The 13139-nt window shown below is 40.8% G+C and overlaps 1 protein-coding gene across 9 annotated transcripts in view; it reads right to left on the bottom strand.

The window, feature by feature from the left end:
* PSD3 (pleckstrin and Sec7 domain containing 3) overlaps positions 1 to 13139 on the bottom strand; it is a 517431-nt gene that overhangs the window by 85840 nt on the left and 418452 nt on the right. For all 9 annotated transcript variants that reach the window (XM_079778598.1, XM_079778601.1, XM_079778602.1 and 6 more), the window contains one exon: positions 7182 to 7225. In XM_079778598.1, the coding sequence (XP_079634724.1) occupies positions 7182 to 7225 (44 nt within the window). The remainder of the gene's footprint in view (positions 1 to 7181; positions 7226 to 13139) is intronic.

Here is a 13139-nt window from a genome sequence, read left to right as displayed (position 1 = left end):
AATCTTTCTTCCTTTAAACACCAAAGTCCAGGAGACTGATCCACATTCAATATCATTTTTAGCTAATGAATTTTTAAGTGATATCAATTATTTAACTCAAAATCTCCTTCAAGTTAATGATCATTTTTCATAACTAAGGAATTTCTCTCTTTGTTTTTCTTTGTCGAATATTTAATGCATTTCACTGAATTTATAAACAGAACAAGCCTATCTAATAAAAGAGTAATACGCAAATCGACCGCACCTCCGCCACACCCACAAGCCACGCCCACCAGCCAATCAGGAGCGAGTATGCAAATTAACCCAACCAAGATGGCTGCGGCCACGGAGCTGCAACAAGCAGGAGGCTTGGGTTTCCCCAGCAATGGAGGAAGCCAAGCTTCCCTGCCGCTCTGGCCGGCCCAGGCCTACACTCAAGGCTACAAAGTTTCAATTATAGAAGATAAATAAATCTCAACAAAAATGGCAGCAGCCACGGAGCTGGAAAGAGCAGGAGGCTTGAGTTGCCCCCGGCGATGGAGGAAGCCAAGCTCTCGCAGCCCTGGCCTGCCTTGGCCTCTGCTACAAAGTTTCAATTATAGAAGATAAATAAACCCCAGATACCAGGGCCTCCACTTGGGTCACTGGGGGGCGTGGCCAGCCTGCAAACCACCACAGGCCCCTCGCCCAGGCCACCCCACACCCCAAGTGAACCCCCACCCTGATCCGGGACACCCTTCAGGGCAAACCAGCTGGCCTCCACCTGTGCACCAGGGCTCTATCCTATCTAATAAAAGAGTAATATGCAAATTGACCATCACTCCAACACACAAGATGGCTGCCCCCATGTGGTCAAAGATGGCTGTCCCCATGTGGACACAAGATGGCTGCCACGAGATGGCCAGCAGGGGAGGGCAGTTGGGAAGGACCAGGTCTGCATGGGAGGGCAGTTGTGGGCGATCAGACCAGCAGGGGAGGGAAGTTGGGAGGGACCAGGCCTGCAAGGGAGGGCAGTTGGGGGTGATCAAGCCTGCAGGGGAGGGCAGTTAGGGGTGACCAGGCTGGCAGAGGAGGGAAGTTGGGGGTGACCGGGCCTGCAGGAAAGGGCAGTTGGGGGGAACCCAGGCCTGCAGGGCAGAGCAGTTGGGGGGGACCAGGCCTGCAGGGGAGGGCAGTTAGGGGTGACCAGGCCTTCAGGGGAGGGCAGTTAGGGGTGACCAGGCCTGCAGGGGAGGGCAGTTAGGGGCAATCAGGCTGGCAGGGGAGCAGTTAGGCATCAATCAGGCTGGCAGGGGAGTGGTTAGGGGGTGATCAGGCTGGCAGGCAGAAGCGGTTAGGGGCAATAGGAAGGCAAACAGGCAAGCAGTTGTGAGTCAGCAGTCCTGGATTGTGAGAGGGATGTCCCACTGCCATCCGGGACCCCTCAAGGCAGTCGGACATCCCTTGAGGGGTCCCAGATTGGAGAGGGTGCAGGCTGGGCTGAGGGACACACACCCCCATGCACGAATTTCGTGCACCGGGCCTCTAGTCAACCTAATAATATCTTTTACACACCTACTACATATATTTAGATGTACCCTTACTTAATATCCATATAGACTGTCTCCTAAATTTGTCTTTAAATTTGTGAATTCCATGTAATATTAACACTAGAATGATTTCACCAAGAGTCCAGCATGATGTAGTATATTTTCATGTTATTCAGGTGAGGATAATCTAATGTATAGAAACGATGGTGGGAATGTTAACCTTATGCACTCGGATGTTGAGTGTGACTCGACACGGTTAGCATTAGAATAAAGGAATCGAGAAAAAAGCAAGCGAGTGCAAAGGGTTAAATCTTACTCTATTGTGTTTTTTTTTTTTTGTTTTTTAGTATTTCCATGAGGCACAATGCATATCTAGAAAATGTTTAATAATATGGGCACCTCAAAAACAGAATTGAGTTTTATTCATTCTTTATAGTCAAATATCTTAAAATTTTATTATTTTTCCATGGTTAGTTCTCTTTCTACCAATAACTCCCCTAATGCCAACTCTCCTACCTCATTCCCCACACACTCAAATTTTTCTTTATATATTTACTATATCCATTATATCTGCAACCACTGCCCAACTTTTAGCAATTTCTCATTGTTTTAGTTTTCTCAGTAGTAATTATCAACCTACAAGTGGCTATCTGGAAGTTTAAAATGAGAATTACTTTCAAACTTCTTGGATCAAACTGCCACAAAAATGTCTTAACCCAAAATGACTTGAGTAAGAAAGTTTTCATTGATCTATATCTGCTATTAAGAAACACTATTCTAATTAACAATTTCATAAATCTAAATTCACTAGGGCATTAGGATAATAAAGTAATTTAACAGAATTAATCACTGTAAAAATTAATTGCCATGATTTATCTTTTTCTATGGAAATAAAATAATTTCACCTCAAGGTAAAAATATTTTAAAATAAGACAAAGAAGCACCCTTTTCTTTATGATACAAGGTCAAATATAAAAGGTATAAATAGGGAATTTTAATTTTTCTTCCAGGAGGGCTCTGATGTTGGCAAAGAAAAGATCAGGGAGAATTATAACAAAGAGGAAATGATAAAGAAAACTTAAATGTAAAGCATTACATTACACTCATTAGCTAAAGTTGGCTCGTATGACTCAATCCTAGTTAAAAGAAAAACTCTTGCTTGTTTTTCTTTTAACTAGGACTGAGTTTTCTTTTAACTAGGACTTTTGAGATGGCCATTCCCTGTAGAGCAGTGGTTCTCAACCTTTCTAATGCCGTGACCCTTTAATACAGTTCCTCATGTTGTGGTGACCCCCAACCATAAAATTATTTTCGTTGCTACTTCATAACTGTAATTTTGCTACTGTTATGAATCGTAATGTAAATATCTGTGTTTTCCGATGGTCTTAGGTGACCCTGCTAGCGGTTTTCAACCTGTGGATCGTGACCCACAGGTTGAGAACCACTGCTGTAGAGCCTAAGACCATCGGAAAACACAGATATTTACATTACGATTCATTAACAGTAGCAAAATTACAATTATGAAGTAGCAACAAAAATAATTTTATTGTTGGGGGTCACCATAACATGAGGAACTGTATTAAAGGGTCGCGGCATTAGAAAGGTTGAGAACCACTGCTGTAGAGCAACACTTGAGACTACATTTTAATTGATATATATTATCACTTAAAATAAAATTAGAGTCAACAATAAGTTATATAAAATATGAAAAAGGACTAAGTAATGGAAGTAAAAGTTCTAAAGGGTTCTTTCATTGGAAACCTGCCCCCCCACTCCCCGACTGCATAGCAAAGAGACTCTCTGGAAGTAGTTGTCAATTTCAGATTCAGGCCCTTGATTGGATAAAAAATTAAACTGCCATGTGAAATAACAAGTACTAGTCACTCCATTGCCTTTATGTGTTGTTCCCCAACAATACACAGAGATGTACACACAGGTACACTCTCTCACACTCCCAGGCAGCATTGCACATAATAATGGTGAAGAGGGAGGAAATATTCAGAGAGCTCCCCCTGCTTCCTAAAGTCAGCCAATAAATGGCAGCATTGGTCTCCTAAAAAAAACCAGCCATAACGAAATTTCCTAAACAAAAAACGAAAGGATAAAGAAATCAAACAATGAACTGTTGGCATTTAAAACCACACTTTTTAAAGCTCTGGGCTTTCAGAACACGTGATCTGAAAGACAGAAAGATCCCAAAGTGACACCATCTTACCTAATTAGCCAGGACAGTTTGATATGTGAGGGCAGACAGAAAACAATTTAATTTAGAAGCAAAGGTGATAAAGATTATAAACTGCTCTTGTAAAATGAGTTATAGGGTAATATAAAATAGCAAAGATTATTCCATGATGCAAGGTTATAAAAATGCTTATTCAGAGATAAAGAGAATAACTGTGCATAATACAAGCAAAGCAAACGCCTTAGCGACCCAGAAGTTGAGGGAAGCGGGGGAGGGGGGGGGAGCCCAGAAGTACATTATTTAAAACTAGTGTTATTGTGTCTTAATTAAAGTGAGGCTGGATACATAAATTTTTAATATTTTAAAAAACCACGGGGAGAAAGATTTCTTGCAATTCCTAAATACTAATGTACAATAACAGCAATAAGTAAGAGAAGACAGTTAATTTTCCTAACGAATAATACTGCACTTGTTTCCCTTTCCTGTTAATTGTCATATTCCCTGAAGATCCTCATGTAGTTAAATTTAACAATTCTAACAATGCAGGCTCTTATAGTCACTGCCACTCACCTCACCCCATCCCATCCTAATCAGAGAGAAACTACTGCTTACCTTCCTCCCCTATCATTTGCATTAAACTATAACATTTTTAAGGCCAGGGAAAATGCCTTAATGCCTTACATACTTTTGTTCTCTCCGTATTTCCAGCATACTGCCTAGTACAGAGTAGTTCAACAAATAGATGCTTTCTGAATAATGAACGACAGAGCCAAGGGTCTGTATACACACACACACACACACTGAGTGGCCAGATTATTATGTGTTCAGAGATCATAATAATCTGCCCACTCAGTGTAAAACTCTCTTAATTCACACTGTATCAGAAGCTGGCATAGATGCGTTCAGACACGATCGCTGCCCAGTCAAGACATTCTGAGTATGTGGTCACAGAGAAGCGAGGCAACGTGGTGCTGCCATGGGACCCAGGGTACCTGTGGAACAAATCCTCAGTCTGCCATGACACTAAGTTCTGACCTGTTCAGGAATGCTTTACTTCATTCCCTTCATACATGAAATGAGAACACTGGACTGAAGTAGTACTTTTCAAAACAAAATTTAAGTACAGATATCTTTAAGAAGAGAAATATATATATATATATATATATATATATATATATATATATATATATATACACACACACACACACACACACACACACACACACACACACACATATATTTTTAAAATATATATATTTTTTATTGTTTTCAGAGAGGAGGGAGCGGGAGAGAGAAATATCAATGATGAGAGAGAATCAATGATCGGTTTCCTCCTGCACGCTCCCACTGGGGATTGATCCTGCAACCAGGGCAGCCTGCAACCGGGCATATGCCTTGACCAGGAATCGAACCCTGACCTCCTGGTTCATAGATAGATGCTCAACTGCTGAGCCACCCCAGTCGGGTAAGAGGAGAAACAGTAAGTAGAACTCCAAATATATATTTTAACAAGGTAACAGTGGAGCTGCTTTGGTCGGTTGAAAGAGGCATGATGCTTGTGGGAGATAGACCTGAGTCCCTGTTCTCTTCCCCTTTCCCCTCATACCACTTATGGAGGCACCTGGCCATCTATCTGCTAGGGCTCCATGGAACCCAGTTAGAGAACCAATGAACTAAAAATCTCTGAGGTCCCACCAGTTATAACATTCCATGATTTTATAATTCAATTTCTTCTAAGGTTCTAAAATCAGCATCAAGATACCTCCCATGCAAGTATCTATTATTCTATAAATTTTGTAGCAGGATCTTTGTAGCTGAGCTGGAATTCAAACCCAAATCTATCTGGTTCTGGGGTCTGGGCTCCTGAACACGATGCTCTGTTGACTTGACAGGAAGGCGATAGAAAAATCCAGTTCTACTCCCCACACATGGATAGGGCCCAAGATCAAGCTTTCTTGTACCAAATTGCCACAACACATAAGTGTAAATAAAGCCTACTGTAACCAATTCAATATGGCAAAAATCTAGCTTTACAATACAGATCCTCAACAGTACATGTTTGTTTTTAAAAAAACTTTATAAAAAAATCCTTAAACTATTCTTTCCCCTAGTGTGAATTTGCTTATAACTATTTCATTTTTATTAATTTTCTCGAGTAGATATTCTGCATAGGTCAGGATATGCCTTTACTAGTTCAGCTGGATTCTACGTACATCATTTATGAAACTTTTCTAGGAAACCCACTTTTATTAAAGAGAGATCACTCTGGATCTCAGACCATGAACTCTTATTAATCTTACTAAGTTTTCCCTAAAATGATACATTGCTTTAAGTGAAGCTCGTGATATCTTATATACACAAGCATATAAGCCATCAGATATACTAGAGTCTCAATTTATACTTTGAATCCCTAATTCAAACAGTACCATATGACCTTACAATTAATGGAAACAATTCAATGGGTATTGATATTTTCTGTTCTTTCTAGCATATTAGACGGGAGAGGCAGTCGATTGCTAAGCTACTTTTCCCCAATGTGCATATGAATGAATAAGAATTATCCCCCACATTATGATTCTATAAACAAGTTCATTGCAGATTGCTATGTTAGACTGCATGATAGAAAAATATTTGTGCATGCTCAATATGAGTGAAAGTAAAAAACAAAATTCACATAGTTCTAATTAAAAATGTATTTGATCTAACTTCTTGGCAACTTCATTAAAAATTTAGTAAAGAGACTTCAATAATTTTGTAAAGATTAAATTCTTAACCACTGCCAAGAAAGGGAGGGGGGGCAGCAGCTGGGTGTAGGTGGGCAAATGGGGTAGAAATGGGAGATGTCTGTTACAGTGTCAACAATAAAAAAATCATTGACTGCTGCACTGATCAATGAAAATTTAACAAAAGTGGTATTGTTGGTCTACACAGAGGTGTAATTAATCCAGAACAGTATCTCCCAAAGGATGTACTTTGAAACACGACATTTTACTGTCAAACACGTTCAGGAAACATTTCAAATTGTATTTCTCTCTTGGAGATCCACAATATATATTGTCATTGTATAAGCTTCTGGAACTTCTACAGTTAAACATTTTTTTTTAGCTTATTTTAGTCTACCATTGATCAAACTTATCTATCAGTATCCTGGTATAACTGAGTGGAAAGCCTTGATCTATGATGATAGGACAGAGAGAATTAAAGTAAGTGGATGACACCAAAATCATTTGTACCGGACTTTGGAATGTACATAATTTTATCAGATTTTCTTTTAGAATGCTAGTTTCTTTTAGAATAGGAGCATGCTGGGTACCAAGAAAAAGACACAGGATACTTATGGTTTTAAAGAAAGTGAGCAAGACACTAGTGTAAAATGAGAACTGCGCATGCATATTTAATCCTTCTTTAGGATCCCTCTAAGGCATAAAGGAAGACAGTAAGCAAAGAGCAGGCAGCTCCTTTACTAAAAGGCTCACAGCCAGCATACTTACACCGCCCATTCAAGCTTCTCATTCTTGATGGAGTTGTAGAGAGCCTGTAAAGACAGAAAACAAGATGGGATTTTTCTTTTCATTCCATTCCATATTTTGAGTTCAGACAATGACCAAAGCCCTAAAATGCTTGAGGGATTCAGCCAGCAGCTCCCAAGCCCCTTGGCCGGCCATCCTGTGCGGAGATGAGGAATGCGCAGGGTAAGCAGCATTTTGTGAAACAGAAACACACACCACTGAACTGCGTTTTTCCACAGTTAAACATTATACATTTATATCCTATTTAAAACAGGATATGATTAAAATTTTTCTTATGGTCTTGTAGTTTCACTAGTTTAGATATTGGAGTACTCATACCTTTTTCATTAATGAAATAAATATAACTATTTCCACAACAATTTAATACATGGAAGGGGGACGAGAGCCAGTTATAGAAAACCATCTACACCAGTGACTGAAGCAGCTGCTATTTGCCTAACTCTATGATTCCGCTTCCCAGTAGTGTGATGCTGGTGTGTGTGAGGTGGTGGATGGGGCGGCAGAAGGCCGCTTTAGAGGCTTGGTAACAATGACAAAGGCAGCACAGACTGCCTCCCTAAGCCTCCTTGCTCTGGCATCACATCTACGCTCCTTGGAATCAAGCTGTTCCACTATGACAAGGATCCAAGGAAAGGCCACTCCTCATGAGTCTCTTAGTTTTGAGTAAGGTGCTATAAAGAAAACACGAACGCATCTATAAGATATAAAACCACAACAGCAAATTATACTGAAGAAAAGGATGACTTGGGTGCATAACAACATAGGAATGAAGTTGGAACATTTTTCTTCAAAGAAGGACTTGGACCTATTAGATGCAGCAAAGACTTCATTTACTTTGAGATGGAAAAAGGGGGGATCAGTGCCATTCAACCCTCATCTTTCAAAAGAGGAAGTGGGAGGTTCAGACAGTTTCCCAGGTAGCAGAGCAGGGGGGGAAAGGCCTCATATTCCTATTGCTGCCTTTCACTCTGTCTTGTCCAAGGGAGGGGCAGTCTACATGTGTGTAAACAGAAGACTGCACACCAATAGTGAATCCTCTTTTCATTCAAAACACTTCCAAGTTCAGCTCAAATATATTTAGGTTACAGACTTCATATTATTTAATATCCAAGACATGTATCCTTAGCCAGTCTCTTGACAGACTCTGGGAATTCTTCAGTGTAGCTACAATAGTTAATTTAACTACTGAATAATTATGAGAGCTACTAAAAATCAGGATGCATTTCATCATTACCAGGACATGGTTAAAAGTATCCACAAACACAAAAATGATAAAACACCAAATTAGAATAAGGGGCAAATCAAGGCACAAAGCCCATGCTGTAAATTGGACATTCTTTTGGAAAAACTCAGATTTCCTGAAAAACTACAACCACTTATAGCTAATGTCCATGAGGCTGCACTTATATAACTGTGGAGAGTTAGATGCCTAACTCAAGACTCAAGAGACTCTTGCTGCATAAATGCCTTTAATGGATTCTATTACTTATATGAGCCATTTTGAACCCACAAGTAACAATGGACTGAGAAGCTACAATTGAAAAGAGAGAACATTAAAGGTTCTTTATAAACTATCATACTCAATACTACCCAGAGTAAAGAAAAAAAAATCTACCTAATAAAAGAGTAATATGCTAATTGACCGTATCTTTGCAACACCCACCAGCCAATCAGGAGTGAGTATTCAAATTAACCCAACAAAGAGTGTAACCCTCCTGAACCGCACAGTCTTCTCTATTTGTATGTGACTAATCCAGCACTAACAGGGAAAATTAAATAACAGCACAAATTACAGCCATGGGAGAGTCATCATCTCAGACATCAGCAGAGCCTTCATTCATGAGCCTCCTTTAACTTTTTGCCATCTTCCCTAAAATGCATCTGCACTGGCATCTACTCTTTCCTTCTTTCTGATGGTAAGGGAAGGAGTGTCGCATCTCTGCAAGGCTAAGCCCGCGCTGGTTCTGATATCTTTCCTTTCTGCAGTAACATCTCTTTTACTGGCTCCTTCCTAACAGGCTTCAAACAGGCGCATCTCTCCCAACCCCACTTCTGCAATTTAGTCATCACCTTTGTTCCTCAGCCTCTCTTTTTAAGCCAAATTTCTGAGAGATGTTCCTGCAACTCTTATTTCCACTTAATCTCTTCAATTCAGGCAATCTAGTTTTCATCCCTGTTGCTCTATTAAAACTGGTCACAATAGACTCATCAGCTTCCTTCAATGCCCAATTCAAGGCCACATTTCAGTGTTTCTGTATCTCTTCACCTTTCAGCAGCACTGAATACTCTCAAATATTGTCTTCCTTATTTTCTGTGACACATACAGAGTCTCCTGAATGTCCTCCTCTCTCCTTGGATAATCCGACTCATTACTTCTGTCTCCCTCATCTTATCTCTTAAGTGTGAGTGAATTTATCGGTTATCTTCAGCCCATGTGAACCCTTGTGAAGTTCAGATCCACATGTCAGCTGCACTTGGATGTTCCCAAAGCGTCACAAACTCAGTAAAGAGGAACTAGGGCATGAAGACCTAATGGAGAAAGTGTACTCTCAATCTCAGCAAACTGTACTGGTATAAAATATGTAATTGTTTCAGTACAGAAACATGGCATATAAAGCACAAGGTAGTTCATGTTTACAGTAATATAAAAAACTCAAGTCAGAGTCCTCATATGGTAGGCAGGTAGAGAGGCCTGAGCAGAGTAAGGATGATGGGCCAGGTATGAAAGGTCACCAGCAAGAAAAGCCCTGGTGTCTAACAATGGGCAAAACTGAGAATACAAGGACCTTGCCCCCAGGGTGACCTTTCCTCCCCTAGTGTATGGCTGGTCATGTGGTTTTGACCCCCTGACCTTGCCTATCACTGGTCATGTGGATGGAACCCTGATGAAGTTAATGACCTTGAGACGGGAAGAGTATCTGGGCTAAAGTGGTGTCTATATAAAAAGGTGGCAGAGGGAGATTTATGATGGAGAGAAGGCAAAAATTAGAGATTAGAAAAATTAGAGATTAGATACAAGCCAAGGTATGCCAGCAACCACCAGGAGTTGGAACAGGCAGGGAATAGATTCTCTCCTAAATACCTTGATTTCACATGTCTGGCCTCCAAAATTGTAAATAAATAAATTTCTGTTGTTTTAAGACACCAAGTTTGTGGTAATTTTATTACCGCAGCCTTAGGAAAGAATACATCTGGGCATAAATGGAAGACAGATGTCTGAATAAAGAATGATCATACCCACGGGTTGATTTTCAGAAATATTTCCAGAGTCAGTCCTTAGGTAAAACGTAGTCTTTTACTATAGTGGTCTCAACTAAAGTCTGCAGGTATGCACCAGAATCAGCCAACGAAGTTTTAAAACACTGATAAGTGAGCTCTATCCCGGATCTACCGAATCATCAGGAGAGAGGGAGAGAGAGAGAGAGAGAGAGAGAGAGAGAGAGAGAGAGAGAGAGAGAGAGAGAGAGAGAGAGACTGACTTGTGGGTTACACAATGCATGATAATGGTGAAAACTTCAGAGACCAGGCATGGGCTGTCAATGACGGTGCTAAGCCTTGAATAAAACTGTATTTTATCAGAGGATAACATAGCTTCCAGTTCCCCTCAGTGAGACCGAGTGCCCACAGTGAGACTTCACCCAGCAAGAATTCTGACACCATCAACGCCCAGCTATGGCTATATGTTATTTTCTAAATATACAATATGAGGAACCAGATGAGGAACCTATACACCAATATTTCCCAACACCTACATGAGACTTGGATACGAACCCTTGGTTAAAAGTCCCTGCTTTACAAGCTTGCCAATTTATTCTCTAACTGAAGTTCCTGCCACTCAACCAGGACCTAGACAACAATCAAGTGCCTACACTGAGACTCAACAGGACAGAATGAGTCTTCAAATTCAAAGGAGAAAGCAAAGAAAATGGCTTAAATTACAGATATCAAGGTATCTTGGTCTAAATTTACTTTTCAGTCTTTGTTCTTCACTTTTGATTGCTCCTCAAGAAGATAAAATGCAATTTTGTTCAAGGCTTAGCACTGTCATTGACAGCCCACGCTGGGTTCTCTGAAGTTTTCCCCATTACCGGCATTGTGTAACCCCAAGTCAGTCAGTTCTCTCTCGTTCTCTCTCGTTCTCTCTCTCTCTCTCTCTCTCTCTCTCTCGCTCTCTCTCTCTCTCTCTTTCTCTCCCACACACACACATTTTGCAGTCAATGAAATTCATGTATTTTAGTTCAATCATCTCTAAACTCTAATGATTTCCCCCCTCCTTGCTCCCTGAATTATCATGAAAAGTACAGAGGATAACATAGCTTCCAGTTCTCCTCAGCAAGAGTGCCAGTGCCCACAGGAGAGTTTACCCCACCAGCATTCTGACACCATCAACACCCGGCTATGGCTATCTTTTCCAAGTGCAATGCTGTTTCATGCGGATGTTCAGATCAAGCACTTTCAAATACAGAATTAAATATGCACCACTCTGGGAGGGTTATCAGAGAAAGACTGTGTTTGAAAATGATATTGGTTAAAAATAAATGATGAAACTAGTTATACCAAAAGAACTGCAAATTAGTTTAAAAAACTCAAAAATATCTTAAAGCAATAGGCCTCAACTTTTATTTTCTTCGCTTTGCCTTAAAATAATATTGAAAAACTGCACTGCCCCCTCATTAAAAAGGCTCCCCTAAAACCAATATTTATAATGGACTTTTCATCTGCCCCCTCTATCCCTGCAGGTTTTACGGCCTGTGCAATATTGAAAAGGTTAAGAGTGAGAGTTGTGCTTTTTAAAAAATGCCATAAGGCAACTGTCAAACAGAAGTAAAAAAGGGTAAATAGCTTGAAGCTTTGACCACAAGAGTATTCACAGATCGATCTATTTTAGGGAGAAGTACACAATATAGATGAGTTTCTGGAAACTGACTCCTTTTAAGTGACCTGTGTTCCCGTATCCATGGGACAGTTTTCATGTACCCAAGTCTAAAGAGGGTACATTAAATATATTCACAAGCAACCTCATAGACATTCAACTCTTAGCTTCCCTTCAGGGACAGAACATGCTCAATATAAACTAACTTATTTTGAGTTTGTTTTTTTCCACATCCATAGATATATTTTTTTGGATGTAAACAGTCAAAATTGGTGTCCTGGGTAATTAACTCAACCTTGTGTTGTCAGGTAGTACAGACCCAGCCAGCCATGGCAGAAGCATCTAAGCGGGAAGTGTCTGGCTCGCTGAATAGATGCGCCAGCACAAATCCATAACAGACTCTCCAAAATTAATCAGAAAGCCCTTACCTTATTGAAAGGGAATCTGAAGTGTAACGAGCATGTAGCATTCATCTCCTAATGGACATTCCTGAGGACATTCTACAGGCCAGAGTGGCATCATGTTGGTGCAGGGGAACCCACCCTGCCTTCAGGGGCCTCTGATGCAAGGACAGCAAAAGGTGCTGCTCCACCTAATGGAGCATGAGTCACTAACAGAATCGCCTCACCTTTTACCCCCTTCTTACAGTGTGCAAGACACTTTCACACACGGTGCCCAATATGTGACATTACATTACATGGATTTAGAGAAAAATTAAATAGAAGAGAGAACAGACTGAATTTTAGAATTTGAAGTGGGGGAGCATCTGTCACTAACTTGCCCTTTTAAGACAAATTAATTCATTTTACCTGGACTTTATTTTCTAAATATGTAATACTAGCGTTCCTGTTGCAGGAAAAATCCTGCAATAGGGTTTCCTGCTGCACTCTACCCCGCCCCGCCTACTCTCCTCCCTTGTCCCCCGGCCCGCCTTCTCGGCCAGCCCGCCCCGCTCTCCTTCCTTCTCCCCCGGCCCTGCCTCCGCTCCTCCCTTCTCCTCCCCCCGGCTTGCTTGCTTCTCCGCAGCTTTGCTCCCTTCAGCATCT

The sequence above is a fragment of the Cnephaeus nilssonii genome (assembly GCF_951640355.1).
Source record: "Cnephaeus nilssonii genome assembly, chromosome: 8".
In the NCBI taxonomy this organism is placed as follows: domain Eukaryota; kingdom Metazoa; phylum Chordata; class Mammalia; order Chiroptera; family Vespertilionidae; genus Cnephaeus; species Cnephaeus nilssonii.
Note: the sequence above shows the minus strand (reverse complement) of the source record. Positions and strands in the feature narration are given on the sequence as shown.